Consider the following 16928-nt stretch of genomic DNA (forward strand, 5'->3'; position numbering starts at 1 on the left):
CACTCAGAGACTGAGACTGCAGTTTCGTAATTCTTATGAACTCATCAGCCTAGAACAGTCAATAACCGAGCCGGCCTTTCATTGCAGCTGAGATTCATTACCTTCAAACTATTGTTTGAAGGTAAGGAGTGTTGTAATATCAAGTGTGCTTGGAACTTCAAATATTGCCATAATGTTATTAATGCTCCCTGACCAAAAAGAATTAAGAACTGATGACTAGCACAAAATCATTTTATTACACCAGCACAAAGAAATATTAAATTACTCATCTGGTTACACAAAGACACTTCATGTAAAATATGCATATGTCACTGGAATAAGATTAACAAAGTAACAACGTTTCGGCACTAACAACAATTTTAAAAGCTACATTTTGTTTGGTTTCAAAATTTTTAAGGTAAGAAGTTCATTTACTCAACATAAACAAAAACACTGTCACTACATCAATCTGTAGTTAAGTTTCTCTAGTAGTCGACTTAAAATATTTTTTCAAAAACTTAAAGCATAATAATGAAAAATACAGTGTAAAAGTGCATCTGCTGCAGTAAAATTACATTTGGAATATAGATAACACGGTCATAATACAAGAAATGTAATGAAAACTATGATATACCTGAACTGGTTCTTGAATAATCATTTTAAAGCTTTATATATTCCCATTCACTGAGGTACTATTACATAAACAAGCAAGACAAACATAAAGAGGAATGGCATATCATTCATAATTTGCACACTTCATTAAAACAGTAAATTTCTATCATATTTTTGATGAAAGAAACTTTAAAAAAAAATACGTTTATGGCTATAGGTGGCGCTGCGCTTCATATATGGAGTCAACTCTTCACTTCAGCGCAGTACACGAGTTCGAATGTACTGAGGCCTTTTTTTTTAAAAATCATTATTTAAACAAAAGATTGAGAGCTTATCTTTGTAAATCAATTTTTAAAGCATTTACATCTATTGCTTTCATAAAGGAACGGTTTTACATTTTCCCTATAATTCTTTTGCTTTCGTTATGAATTTACTTTTAGGAAAATGGCGAACGACAGCACCACAAACGAGCGATAGGAAAACAAAATAGTGTTCTGGGGGAGCTGAGAACACAGATGCTGACGGATTTGGTGTTTATCATGGTGTTAATTTTTCATTTTCATTGAAATTGTGGTGATTTATTTCAGCGTGCGACCTTTATTTTAGCTTGTCCTCAAGGAACCTGGTATTTTTTATCGATCGGTTTCTCAGTCGTGGTCTCTTATTTACTTTTCAAGATGTTCCTGCTTTTCTGGCTCTATTCTGTATGTTTTTAAAATGTCGTATGCGATTCTTTAACACGTTTTTTACGGAACCTGAATTTAGTCAATCAGCTGTCTGGAAATGGGAGTGTTCCATGTAAATGAACAAATTAGTTACGTTATACATTTTCACGTTTCCCAATAGGTAGGAGAAAAGGGACATTAACAGGGGACTTGAGGTCTCAGATCGCGCTGTTTTAAACAATCGTGCAATTCGGATACATTCCTGTTATTTCCCTTAGATGTTCTTTGACCTTTTATTTGTGGATTTTTTTTTCCGACTTTTTAACTGAAATAACCTTTTCCGAGGAACTTTACTAGAGCCTTAAAATTTTTCGAGGAAAATCATATGCCAAAGAAAAAATATTACTATTCGTAATAAAAAAAAAGAATCTTTTATTAATTATTTTATTTTAGTTATTTAATCTGTACAGAACATATTAATACTAGAAAAATGACTATATCACATTACCGGAAGAGATTCACAGCAGCTTAACTGTTAGTATCTCACATAGTATTTCAAGGAATAATTCAGTTAATCATGTTAAATCACACATCTTGATGTTGAAAAAGTATTTTAGAGAAGTAAAAACAAATTTGGAGTGTTACAAGGAAAAAAATATTGATATTATTTCTGTTTCATCAGTCAGTACGCTGTTTTGATTTTATGAATTTTAGCTGTTTGCACAGAAAAAGGAACATTACCCGAAGATTCTAAGGCACCATAAAAAAAGGAAACTTTTCTCTACAGTTGCAATATCTGACTGTGATGGCCAAACATATTGATTTGGTATTGTTTCTCTTAAAAAAAAAAACAGTAGATTCAGCAGGATTCAAATCAATAGTACAACCCGTATAATATTGTTGCTGCAAAAATATCAGAAGAGTAACTAGTAACACGTTGCAAAACACTTTAGTGACTATTGGCACATGGGGCCGATTACTGGAGACTGGCAAAACTGAAGCACCACTAAATGGTATCTGTCATACTTCAAAAATCTAAAAAAGGACAAAAATATACTACTACCCACATAATAACATTTTTCACCTAAACAAAATTTTTGACAACCAGAATTTTAAATATATTTTAAGTCTGATTTTAGTGGATTGATGTAAATGCTTCCCTTAAGCTAGAGAAGAAGCTTTTGTAACAAAAATGTCTGATTTAACAAAAGCCACAATTCTGTTTCCTATGCACTGAGATTTAGTAACATGAAGTTATAATCTTTAAAGTAAATGTATATTCAGTTGGTATATAGCCTTCTACTTTTAAAAGATTGGATATGAATTAAGGATGCATCGGATAGTAATTTTGCCGGATTCCGGATATCCTGCATCTCTTCATTTGCTGGATTCAAATATTCAGCTTTACAGTTGCTTTTAGTTTGATTGCTTTTTCATACTTTTATGTAATGCTGCATCAAAATAATAAATCAAACTTGATTCACAGATCATTTCTTTAAAAAGCATATTATTATTGAATGATTTTATTATTCACATTTATCTTTACAATAAGTCATAATTGCAATTAGACTTGCATGACGTAGAAAGAAAATACTAGGAACAAAATAACCTTGTTATAAAGTTATACCTTTTCTTGTTTCCAGTTTTTTAATGACATAAACAAAATTTTGCTTTGAAATCCTTTTTATTAAGAAAAGTACAGATGTAAAATTTTTTTAACATACAATTAGAAAAAGAAGATATTAAGGCTCTTCTATACCGTCCATCTTGGTTTTCGACACTAATGCTTTCTCTACGGGAAAATCTGCTACCTATACAAAGCATAACACGAGAAATTACTGGAATATTTTCATGCGGTTTGTTTTAAACGATGGCTATGACTTAGAACTAGAGATGCTCTTTTTTATTTTTTCTGTAGTTATTTTGAAATTTTTTTAATAACATTTTAAAACTTTAAACGACTATTTTCACACGTTTGAAAAATGATATGGAAAAACGGAAAAAGGAGCGCAAGAGATTGAACATTTCTCTTTAAAAACATATTTTGAGTTTGTTTCTGAGACAATTTGTTCTATTGATATTCTCCACGGAGTAAAGCCTTATTTTCGAAAAATTGAGAAAAACTGCGAAAAACACGCCTTCCACCAGACCACACCCATTTCCCCCCCACACCCCACTTTGAGGGACCACTTTCTCTTCTCCCCCAGGGTCTTTGGCTGCTTCTCCGCTTTTCCCCTCTGCCTCGCCACAGGCCTCGCCAGGCAATAAACTGGATCCCTACTAATGACCATTCATTCTTTGTCGTTTTTTGTGTTGGTCTTGTATCTATGTGACTCGAAGGTGACATCCGTTCTAAAAAGAAAACGCATTTTTTTTTCTTTTTTCGAGTTCCTCGATAAGTTTTTGAAATTATTTAGGTGATATATTTTTCAATGCTGTTTTAATATAAGTACACCGTTTGAGTGTAGAAGTTATTTTGTTTAAAGAATCTGTGTAAATTACTGCATCTTATAATGGGAAAAAATGTGAGTCTTCTCGTTTGAAGATTCATATACATATTTCAAGAATTGTCATTGCTTGAACTTTTGTCTTAATCATTTGCGCATAACCAAGATCAAAGAGCTCTACTCAGGTCCGCGCCAAGCCTGATCAACGCCGTTGTGCAAATGTCTTTTGAGCGCCTTTATGCAGTGGCGTTCGGCGAAAATATAGTTAACAGCTGGATTGACGTTTTGTAGACCAATATGACGTAGAAAAAAATACGTTTGTCATTTAATTGATTTTGAAAAAAATGTGTATTTAATTTTGGATTACAGTGCACGTGTGTGATTACAGTTTCACTTCATATCTCGAACTTATTTCGAGTTCAGTAGCTCCTCTGATATGCTAATGCGTTTAGGAAAAAGAAAATATTTTAAATATTAACAATTCTAAAATACGGAAGGCATTGAATATGATATCTAAAACAAATACATTGTCCAAAGCTCTTTTTCTGACACACAAATAATTAAAAAAAGGAGGGGGAGAGGAATCGAGTAATTATGGTCAAGTCGTTACTTTTTGGAACTAAAAAGTTAGCCAAAATTGTAGTCTACAAGATACAAATATTACGCACAAGTAAAATATATGCAAATACACTTACCATAATTTTTATGTATGATAAAATGAAATAGTCGAATTTCCGCGAGCAATAATTTAAAATCACAAAGAGACATATTGCACAAATTATAGTACAACATATTCTCCTCAAGATCCAAAATGAAGAATAGAAAATTTCTCGCGCCTCATATGTTCAGCTTCGTGTACTATTAACCCTAAACAGCATTCACGCCTCCACACGAAGAAGAAAAATGCTGATGTATGCATTAACTAGCATCACGTGATTTCAGTGTAAAAGATTGCACTCTTGAAAAGCATGTTTAGACACACAACATGGCAATAATTTTTCATTTTAGATAGGCAGCGAGAGGATTGCTTGTTTCAGTGAGCAGTGTAATTTCTCCGCCACCATAGGATATATAATCAGGGCCTGATGAACTCACGGTCTGGTAAATCCATGGACCTGGGCACCACAATTTTAGGAGCACCAAAATGGGGGTAAATTTCTTTATTTCTTCCCGTTTTTGAAAACTTCCACACAAAAAAATTGCAGATATTCCTATGAGAGGGGGCACCAAATTTTGCCAGGGCCTGGGCATCACTTTGGGCTGAGCGGGCCCTGTTGGATACTGGATATAATGAAAAGTTCTTTTTTTTCCTTCTTTGATTGGAGAGATTCCCCCCATTTGGAACATTTTTGATTGGTAGTGAAAGGCGCCGTTTTGACTCTGGCGCCGTAGTGCGCCTCACGACCTCGCACATAAGGACGGCGCGACCATGGATCTACTCTCTTAATTCACAATGGTTTTTTCGAACTCTTTAATGTTTCATTTTAGATAAAGGTTTTTCTTTTTATTATTTTTTTTATTTACAATATCAATTTATCAGTCATTATAATTGTGTGAAAAAAAAGGAAAGAAGGAGACTGCGAACAAGAAAGTTCACTATGGTAATACTCTCATCAGCCAGTATCTATCTTTTTCCCAGATAATTGTTTTTTTAAATTTTCATATTATTTTGTGTTCCTCCTATACTCAAAATGGAAAGGGATCACATTTGATTAATCCAATATATATATATATATACATACACAATTTCATGCATTTTTTTCTCCCCTGTGACTTTAGAGTCACAGGTGAAAGTATTTTTTCGAAGAATCAGCAAAGTCAGCACCTCGTATCAAAATGCTTCTCCTTTAAAGATTGTACATATTTCAATAATTATCATTACTTTTATTTTCGTCTTGATCATTTGCGCAGGCTCACAATCAAAGAACTCTATTCACAATTTACAATGCATTTTCCGAACTCTTTTGATGTTACATAAAGTCGATTTTTGCAAAGCGAATTTGTCTATCTTCGCAACTGCGTGAAAAAGAAATGAGACTGCGAACAAGGAAAGTTGAGTGTGGTGATACAGCCATCAGCAAGTAATTTAGTACCTCACAACCTTTTTTCTACGATCAATGTTTTTGAAATTTTCATATTATTTTGTTTTCCTCCAATACTCAAGGTGGAACAGGATCATATTTGATTCAATCAATTTCATGTATAAAATGATGCTTTTCGGCCAGATAGCTATTTAAAACCTCAAGTGGAAGTATTTTTTCAAAGAATCAACAAAGCAATGACGCCTGCAGCACTTCATATCAAAATAATTCTCGCTAGTACAAGAAGTATCATCAGTTGAACTTTCGTCTTGATCATTTGCGCATGCTCACAATCAAAGAACTCTATTCACAATTTACAATGCATTTTCCAAACTCTTTTCAGGTTACATAAAGTTTATTTTTGCAATGCGAATTTGTCAATCATCGTGACTGCATGAAAAAGAAATGAGACTGCGAACATGAAAGCTCAGTACGGTGATACTGTCATCAGCAAGTATGATTTAGTACATCAACAGGGGCGGATCCAGAAATTTTTGTAAGGGGGGTCAAGTTTCAATGGATATCGTTATTATTCCTACGTAAAAAAGTAGCAGTTAATCAGGGTTGCCCATCATTCCATGCAGGAGAGCGTACCGCCTCATATGCTACGAAGCACTCCCCTCCCCCCCAAGTCAAAACCCATTCAAATTACCTCCCCTCCCCCTAAATTTTCAATGCCACAGCCTGAGCCATGGATCATATTCCCTCAAACTTTCATCAAAAGTCACATTTCTTTCGGCAGATATGCTGGTCATGTCACCGTAAGCTTTGGTTATATGAGATAACATCTATAAATAGTAATAAAAAGCACCCATAACACGCACAACATGTGGTTTGAGGGGGAGGAGAACTGGGGAAAAAGTTAAGCTCATTAGAGAAATTTGCGCTTTTGAAAATGAACAAAGAAATCAAAATAGCAATGCCTCAGTAAACAAATCCAGTCAATTCTTTGAATTATGACGCGCTAAAAAGAACTACCTTACAGAACCGAGCAAAAAAAAAAAAATGTTGACATTGATTCCATGTACTATTTTTTCGGATGTAAAGAATTGAAGTTTAATAATAATCATAATGACATTCTTCTCACAGGGGGTCGGCTGACCCTTTGACCCTCCCCTGAATCCGCCCTTGTACCTCACAACCTTTTTTCTCCGATCATTTTTTTTTTTAATTTTCATATTATTTTGTTTGCCTCCAACACTCAACATGGAACAGGATCATATTCGGTTCCTTCAATTTTATGAATAAATTGGTGCTTTTTTTTCCTCCCAAATGGCTCTTTAAAACCCCAATTGAAAGTATATTTTTTCTAAGAATCAAGAAAGCAATACGAATTTTGCAGGGCGAATTTGTCAATTATCGTGACTGCATGAAAAAGAAATGAAACTACGAACAAGAAAGGTCAGTGTGGTGATACTATCACAGTAATTTAGGGCTACAGTACTCTTTCCTCGCTCTTTTTTTTTTTTTTTTTGAATTTTCATATTATTTTGTTTGCCTCCAATACTCAAGATGGAACAAGATCATATTTGCTTCATTCAATTTCATGTATAAAGTGATGCTTTTTTCCGCCCAAATGGCTCTTTAAAACACTAATTGAAAGTATTTTTTTCAAAGAATCCAGAAAGCAATGACGCCAGCAGCACTTCATATCAAAAACATTCTCCATATTTCAAGAAGTATCATTAGTTGAACTTTCGTCTTGATCATTTGCGCATGCTCACAATCAAAGAACTCTATTCACAATTTACAATGCATTTTCCGAAATCTTTTCATGTTACATAAAGTTTATTTTTGCAATCCGAATTTGTCAATCATCGTGACTGCATGAAAAGAAATGAGGCTGCGAACAAGAAAGTTTAGTATGGTGATACTGTCACAGTAATTTAGGGCCACAGTACTATTTTTCCTTGCTCATTTTTTTTTTTTTTTTTGAATTTTCATATTATTTTGTTTGCCTCCAATACTGAAGATGGAACGATATCAATTCATTTGATTTCATGTATAATTTTTTCTCACCTTTTGCACTTTGTTTCCCACTTTGGATAAACAAGTCTTCTCTTTTGCGTACAGCGAATGAGACTGGGAACAAGAAAGTTCCTCATAGTGATAATTAATTCGGCACATAAATTGAGTGCCTCACTGTCTCTCCTTTCGAATAATGCTTATTTAATTTTGTGTCTTTTGCAATCTATTTTTTCCTATAATTCTCGATATTGAACATGATCATACATTTGATTCATTGAATCGATGCATTTTTTTTTCTTTTTGTCATATGACAGTTTTCAACTCTAAACGAAAATATTTTTCGAAAATATTAACAAAACCATGTTCCTTCCTTTTTTTAGGATTTTTTTTTTCTCGTTTCATGATTGATGGCAATCTTTTTACAACAGCGTAGTTGTTGGTACACGTAAATATTTTTCGAGACGCTTTCATGATAGATAACGTTTTTCATTTGTATACTGTGCTACTCATATTGTTTAACGCCACTCTATTTTCATAAGGAATTTTATTTATTTCCTACTATGTGAACAAAATGTTTAAATAACAGAGAGTGTCAAACTGAAAGAAAAAAACATTCTTTGCCTCAAGATCAAGAAATCAAATTTTTATGATACGGAAATTCCTAAATACCACTTGCTGACTATTTTGAACCACTGTACGCTTTCTTACACTTCATTCATTCTTTCGAAGTATATTTAAACCATTAGAGTTCAATTACTTACGTTTTATTATATGCATTGGTAAAATTTGTGAACATATAATTTTTATTCTTTTAACAATACGCTCAATGAATTGAAATTATCTTAAAATGTTGATGAATAGGCACATCGACGAAAGTTTGAATTGAAGTAGGCTTTTATCCAAGAAAAACAACAGTAAAATTCCCAATTTGCATTCAGAGCGTGATAAAGGGCTTTTGTACGCAGTAACATGGCTTTTCTCAGATTTAAATCAAGCGTTGATTCTGCATGCAACTGTCAAAAATACTGAGCTCTGCAATAATTTGCTTTTAGCATTACTGAGAGGTGTCATTTCATTCTAATTATTTAGTACACGTGTATAAATAATGAAAACCTTAGTGGGTATTTATCAGTGGCGCACACTAGGGTCCAGGGGGTCAGGACCCCTCCCATAGGTCTTGCTTTTTTCCCCGATCGATTACGATTCTATATTTTGTGCGTGAAATAATTTCAAACAAAGGTTACAATAACTTCTGTTTTAATAAGTGAAAAAATAAAACCCGCATGTTAAGAGATTTTTTAAAATATTGTGCACTTAGCCTATGAGAAGAAGAATGGGGATTATAAATGAATACACAGTAATAAGTATGTTTTTAGTTTTGTGATTACAAATTGAAATGAGATCCTTTGAACTTGAATTCATTTTTTTATTATGAGAAAAATAAAAGCGTAAATTATTTAATTTCTGGTTATTTCTTTACTTAATGCTAATTATTTATTCATTAGTTTATTTTTTACTGTTTTTTGTTCTCGGGAATCGATAAAATCAAGTCAATATGTTTGACGGCGTAATAATGGAATGAGACTTTCGACCTTGGACCCTCCCTTTAAAAAATTCATGTGCGCCACTGGTAATATGGTATCCTTCTGATCACTAACAAGACAACAGCATTTTTTTTCTTTTCCTGTTTTCTATCGTGCCAACATGCAGATTCGTCAGTTTCTTTATTTCCTCTTTTGATGCGCAGAAAATTCATAGACAAAACAAAAGCATAATTTTCTAATTAAAAACTGCACAGAAAATCCTTGTACAGGGCGCGATTGTTTTCGAAAGATTTACTATTTATGCCTTTTTATTAATTGTAACATTCATCAAACTAGCTATCAGCAAACCTAACTACACAACTACCAAATGTTTTTATTTTATGCTCACACCGACATCTGCAGAAATTCTTCGACATTTTTCTATGATTAATTTGCTTTTCTTTTCAAGAATAGTTTCAGAAATTTCTGTAAAAAGCAAAGCAATCTTTTATCGATAAAGTTATAAAGATCATCAGTGTTCCGCTCGCCCTCTCCCCCTCAATTATATATTGAAAAATACATAAATGAATGAACTGAACGAATAAATATAAAACAAATAAAAAAAAACGAAGATTATGCCGCCCATGAATTGCAAAACAAATACAGAATTCGATTCGAAGAGTAAATGTGTAGAATTGTCCCGCGGTTCCAAAGTTTTCAAGTAAAAGTGAGAAGGGTGGTAGAATAGAATAGGAGAATTGGATTCTTTTTTCTTCATCCTCATACTACACCCTTCTACCCGATCTGTTGTCGTGGTGGGAAACAGGCCGGAGGGGTGGGGGACATGTTTTGGAACAGAATCCTTCTTAGCTCGCTCTCTGCCCTCGTCCGACCGTAAAGGAGTACCGATGGGGACAGCTTAGATTTACGACTGTCCTTTCAACAACTCAATGATTGACGTTGTCCATCATGAAATCTGACCAATTAGCAGTGCAAAAAAATCGAGTTAGCCCCTCCCAGATACACCCCCTGTGTTGCCACAGATTTCGTGTTTTCGTCGAATCTGATTTTACGGAGAGGTTTAGAAGAGCCTTAAAGCAGGCCATCTGCACTTTTTTAAAAAAATTTTCATAAACTTATACTTAAATAATCAACTTAATATTTTACTTTTGCTCCAAAAAATAGTTATGTATTCTGAAAGATGTGAAATAACATCTGAAACATATTATTAATGCTAAACATTTTTCCTTTTTTAAAACAAATTAGTAAACTTGCACTTAAATAATAAACTTACAAATTTTCTTTAATTCCAAAAAATCTGGTACACAGTCTTAAAAGATCCAAATTAACAAATAAATACAATTTAAAATTATGCTAAACAAGTTCACTTTTTTAGAAACAGATTATTGAACTTATATCTTAATAATCATCTAAAAGCTTAATTCAAAAAAATAAAGATAAATATTTTAAAAAGAAGCAAAATTAACCTTAAATATAAATTCTAACAAATACAGGTACATAGCCTTCAAAGATGATAATTAACATATTAAATATATTATCAAGGGTTATGCCGAACATGTTTACTTTTTGAAACAAATTAATTAACTTAAACAGTAAACTTAAAATGTTATTTTAATTTCAGGAAATAAAGTGCCAACAAATGGGTAGCTACTATTTTGATGGAATTCTCCTCCAGCTCTGTTATTCACTAATTCAGACTGATGAGTCCATAATGAGGATGAACTGCAATTCCTGGATGCGATAACCAGTTTGTCAGTATATTGCATGTATCGCTACTGCTATTCAGCATTAGCGAATTGTCAGTGAGCTCAAGTTAGGATCAAAATCAAATATAGTGGTTAGAGTTTCATGAAATACATGCTTAATAAGCTTATTAATTAATGCAGGACTTCTGTTGGTCCATGAATTTCAGATTTTTCATTAGAAACACAAGTTTTTCTGCATTTTATTTTTTCATCATTTCAAAATCTGTTTGCAATTGCAACTTTAAAAGGTTATCATTTGTATTCCCTCAACTTTTTGTCTTTTCGACAAATGTGAGTTGAGGGTAGCCACAGCTGGTATCACAAAGGACATAACTTCTTCATCCTTCCTTGCTTATTTGTCTCTTCAAAAGGTTGAAGGATTCTTTCAATCATAGCCCATTGGCTGTATATGTGGGAATGCAAATGTCCATTTCTGCAGAATAAGCAGTCAAAGCTTGCCTTTTCTCATGCAATCTTTGCAGCATATAATACGTGGCATTCCAACTCCTGGAAACATCTTGTATTAGTTTACGAACAGGCAATTTTAATTTTTGCTGTTCACCTTTTTTTCAAGAGTTAGCTGCAGATGAGTGAGAAATATGGCCAACAATTTCTCAGGATTTTGCAAAAATGTCGACTATTAACTACTGTGCTCTTTGTGATAGAATGGCATTATTTATAACAAGCTGTAACGATTGTATAAAACATCTCACACTATTTATTGTAAGAAGCCTTTTTAAACAAACAAGTTCTTTTTAAACATATTTACCACATGTGATCCATAAAGATTTGTAGTTCTTTTTCTGTACAACATTTTAACGAATTTTTTTTAATCTTTTTTTTTAAGCTGAAGAAAATCAGATTTTAATTGGGAATTGTGAAAAATCAAAATGTGCAGAAAGCTTCCATGTCCAGTACAAAATTGATAGCATAAACTAATTTTGCTTTAGAAGCAGAAATTAATGAAGGAAACATGAAAAGTTATTACATCATTCAAAAGGTTTCCCAAAAATTTTAAATTAAACTCCCTTCATATACACCGGATAATCATCACCTGATATCCTGTCCGGAGGGGAGAGGTCGGATTGAATATTGTTGGATACCGGATAGTAAAAAAACCAGCCGGATAGCTACCGGTTATCTGGTGCATCCCTAATATGAATCTTATTTTAGGACATTTTTGTTGGAAGTGCCTATCACTGGTGACCTGCCAATTACTAGGGGTGGTTAGATGAACTTTTGAGTGTGTGGTTTGTGAGATCACACGTTTCCTGTTACGGGTTAAACAAAATATGGGGAGAATGTGCGAAAATTATTTAACTCCCCATAGGGGCACATCTGATTTGTTTGTAAGAATACTGTGCAACTTCTTGTAAGTTGTTACTACTGATAATTGCATGGCAAGAGGCCACACCATATTTACTGTACTGTAATAACCATATTTACTGTACTTTTTTCTCACATGATGATGGATTTTGGATTATATTACTTTATGAGCTTAAGTTTGATTTTCTGCTGTTTTCAACTGAAACATAACTGAAATTGTGTTTATATAATGCTTATTTATTAGTAGCTGACAGACAACCTGTTTACATTGTGCTTTATAATCTTCCAGTTTTATTTTCCAAAGGAAGATTTTGAAGAATAAAAATGTGTCACAACTATATTCAGGGTGGCGACAAATCAGGGAAAAGTCAGGGAACTTTATTAATCAGGGAAAAGTCAGGGAATTTTGAAAAAAAAAATAACAAAAAATCAGGGAAAATTGATTTTATGAAGAAAAAAATTTTTTTTTTTGCTTTACAAAATTAAGTACTCTAATTCCCTACGCATTTTTCGCCAATTATCTGTTCAAAAAAAAAAAAAAAAGTGAAATTAATGAGGTGCGATTATACACTGCCACATATTTGTGCATCTCTTTTTCTAAACGTCAAAGCAGGGGTGGCATTTCAGCATTTCATTTGGGGGGTCGAGTTTCTTAAATAGGTATTACCACAGTGCGGTCCCAAACGCAAATTAGCTAACAGGAAGTGGTCATAAAATCGGTTTAATATGAATAAAAATTAGTGTTTAGAAACTATTAAAAATTTTGATTAACTTTCTAACAAGTTATCATACAAAACATCTCGATACTAAAGTTTTTATACCTTTTGGAAAAGTTTTAATGTAAGATTTTTGAAATTCGGAAGAATAGGGAATCGTGTTACTAATAAGTGCCCAGTGTCGTGCTGTTTTGCTAGTACAGCTAAATAGAAAAGATGGTGAAAAAGCTCATGCCTTTTAGCATATATGACTTCGCTTGAATTTTTTGCCCATTATGCTTCGAAAATAATTCTCTAACCTCCTGAGAGATAAAAAAAAATCTTTCTCCACTGGCTGAGCTGATAGGATTAGTTAAAAAATAATTGAAGTAACAAAGTTATTTATGAAAACATTTTTTACATCTAGCTCTTCAAAACCACCCAGGCAACTTCAAAAATTGTAAGGGGCTTAATTTTTCATCATTGAATAATCTAGTCTCATCGGCGCTCTCAGCTTCAAGGAGATGGCATCTGCCTCCAGCTCTGTTATTCACTATTCCAGAATGATGAGTTCATAACAAGGGCCAAACTGCAGTCTCTGGATGTGATAACCGGTCTGTCGGTATAGTGCTTGTAATTTTTCTTGCCTTATGCTAAAAATTGAATACTCATAATTGAAACATTTTTTTTTTCGTCTTCAAAATCCAATCCAGATAATATAGGGCCAACCATACAGAAAAATAATTATCATCAAATCTTGTGTTAATTTCATTCGAAACTGAATCTATTACTTCATACAAAATATTAAAAAATCAATGTTTGACTTGACATCATCATGTGGATTTTTTTTTTTTTTTCACCTTTTTAAAATTGGCTCGGAGGAAGAATTTTTTTGAAAAGTTTCACGCTTGGTTGAAATATATATCTATATGTAAAATCTTATTTTCAGTTTCAATTGTCGATTGAAGTATGGTAGTATGGTGCACAGATTAATTGTTAGATTGAACTGTGACTTGAATAGTCCGAAAATTAAGGGTAACGGATTGAAGATGTTTTAATAGAGTAAAGTATTTTTCAAAAACTTTCCTCAGTACAAAAAAATTGAATAAAAATTCAAACGAAGTCAAACATACTAAAGGGCATGAGCTTTTTCACCAATGAAATAATTGTTCTGCAATAATTCTTCCAGTCGTCAAATCGCTGCTTTGAAGTTATAGAGAAATGTATTTATAGTTTTAACTTTTAAAGACCAACTTGTGTCACTTCGAGTTTGCATAATTATAGAGCCCCAAAAAAGGTATTTGTTGATATGTTTTTTTTTAATTCAATAATCACATGCATTTTTAATAAGGTTCTATGAAAATATATAATGTATTGAGCAGCTGAAACGTGTTTTTAGCAGACGAAAGCGATGAACACTCATTAAATAAATATACACTTAAAAAATGAGCGTAAAAGTGATTGTAAAATATGAAAGAATTTTCTTCTGAAAATCATGCAGCAACACCACTTTGCACGAGCCTCTCATATTGGACATACCATCGTTACACTGGGCACACAAGTATGAAATATTTAGCCTATTTGAAGAAATGTCTTCTTTAGTTAAAATTAACAATGATTCTCTATCAATTTTTTATGTTCAGAAAAGGCCGGAAAATATTTCATGAATTTCTAAGTCATCATCCCAATAACGAAAAACACTTTTTCTAGTCAACGAATGTGTCGAGTTTCATCAAATAGCTACTGAGAACCAGCGAGACTTTTTTTTAATGAACATGGATTTCCGACTTAAATAAATTAAATTCACATATTTTCTATCATTCTGCTCAAAACATTTGAGGGTGCAACCGCCCCCTCTTGACCCCCCTATTTGCCGCCCCTGCGTCAAAGTATTGAATCTTACTTATTAACCACAGGATGAACTTCCTAAGATTGCTTCTGTATCTGTTAGGTTGTTTATTTTACCTAGCTTGAAATTTCCTTTCACGCTTTCAATGCTACGTAAAATAAACAACCATACAGGCAAAGAGGAAGCCTTCATTAATGCCTTAACTCCTTTGCCTTGATTCCATTGTCTTGAAGTAATTAGCGTATTGTAATCACGATTTCAAGAAGAAATCTTTGGTTTTTGAATTAATACTATAAAAGCTTAAAAGTTATTACTTCTTCGCGTTTTTAATTTAATTGCTAAAATTGAGCTTTCAATTAAAAAAACTTGGTTTTTTGCTGTTATACTATATGTTGTCACCGCAGAAAGAAAAAAAAATTTTTTTTTGCTTTACAAAATTAAGTACTCTAATTCCCTGCGCATTTTCCGCCATTTATCTGTTTAAAAAAAGTAAAATTAATGAGGTGCGATTATACACTGTCGCATATTTGTGCATCTTTTTTCCTCAACGCCAAAGTATTGAATCTTACTTCTTAACCACAGAGTGAACTTCCTAAGATTGCTTCTGTGTGTGTTAGGTTGTTAATTTTACCTAGTTTGAAATTTCCTTTTACGCTTTCAATGAACAACCATACAGGCAAAGAGGAAGCCTTCATTAATGTCTTAGCTCCTTTGCCTTTATTCCATTGTCTCGAAGTATAATTACTTCGCGTATTGTAATCACGATTTCAAGAAGAAATCTTTGGTTTTTGAATTAATACTATAAAAGCTCAAAAGTTATTACTTCTTTGCATTTTTATTTAAATTGCTGAAATTGAACTTTCAATAAAAAAAAAACTTTGTTTTTTGCCGTTATATTATTTGTTGTCACCGCAGATTATGAAGGTTTTCTTTTCTTCAGACTTAAGTGATTCTTTAATTTTATAACCAAGTTGTATTCTTCTTTTATATATTTTGAAATTAACTAATTGTTTTTTTTTCTTTTTTTTCCTTGCATTTCAAAGTTGTTTGTTACAAAAGCAATATAAGATTTTTTTCGTTACATACCGAAATCATTTGAAATAGAGCTTACTTGTGTGCTTAAGTAAATATCTTTATTTTTTATTGTTAAAATGCTGTATTCATTCATTAAAACCTATGTTCTTGATTAAAGAAAAGCTCCCTATGAATGGATGTCAAATGGTTTCATCTGTTTTGCATAAATATGTCAATTAGTTATATAAGAATAACTACATTATTTCTTCTTTCACTATTACTTGTTATTCTTGCAACAATTATTATACTGTTTGAAAACTTAGTTTAAAATAATTTCAATTATTTTTTAGTTCTATCATAAATACACATATGTTTTACACATATGTTTTAATAGTTTCTTAAAATTCTTATGCTAAGTGGTTTCTGGAAGTAAAGTATCTATATATATATATTTTAAATTTTCTATAATCTTTCCATTGTAGAAAAATTTAATGTACTGTTTTGTAGGTTTTTTTTCCCCCCAAAAAATTGACTTGATATGTTTTTTTTAAAACCATTTTATTAAAGGAGTAATATCTTTTTAAAATATTTCTTTAGTTCAACAACTTTACACAACTTAAAACGTTTAAAATACTGCATTTTATACAAACATACAATGGATTTCAAGTAGAGCAAAGAAAGAAAACCATTATCATTTGTAACATAAATCAGGGAAATTTAGTCAATTTAATCAGTGAAAAGTCAGGGAACTTTTTTTCATAGTTCCTGTCGCTACCCTGATATTGTAATGTTACTTTTGATTACTATTAAAATTTTTCCTATTACACATCATCATGTAAAATATGAAAGCTATTCTTCTGTTTTTGATATTCTTATATTTTTTGTTTTAGGTATAACATGGAGTTGTGATTGAGATCACAGCATTATTAGCAGCCTGCCTTTCTGTTGTCTCTGGAGTAAAAAATAAAATGAAGTGTTTTAAAAAAGGAAACATATTTTTAGT

General features: G+C 32.3%; 1 protein-coding gene across 1 annotated transcript in view; it reads right to left on the bottom strand.

Annotated features, from left to right (window-relative positions):
* Window positions 1–745, bottom strand: part of LOC129226680 (cell division cycle protein 27 homolog) — a 28389-nt gene extending 27644 nt beyond the window's left edge. The window contains exon 1 of the mRNA XM_054861311.1: window positions 614–745. Within this exon, the coding sequence (XP_054717286.1) occupies window positions 614–637 (24 nt within the window). The 5' untranslated portion in view covers window positions 638–745. The remainder of the gene's footprint in view (window positions 1–613) is intronic.
* Window positions 746–16928: the final 16183 nt, after the last annotated feature.

This window comes from Uloborus diversus, chromosome 1, assembly GCF_026930045.1.
Source record: "Uloborus diversus isolate 005 chromosome 1, Udiv.v.3.1, whole genome shotgun sequence".
Classification (NCBI taxonomy): domain Eukaryota; kingdom Metazoa; phylum Arthropoda; class Arachnida; order Araneae; family Uloboridae; genus Uloborus; species Uloborus diversus.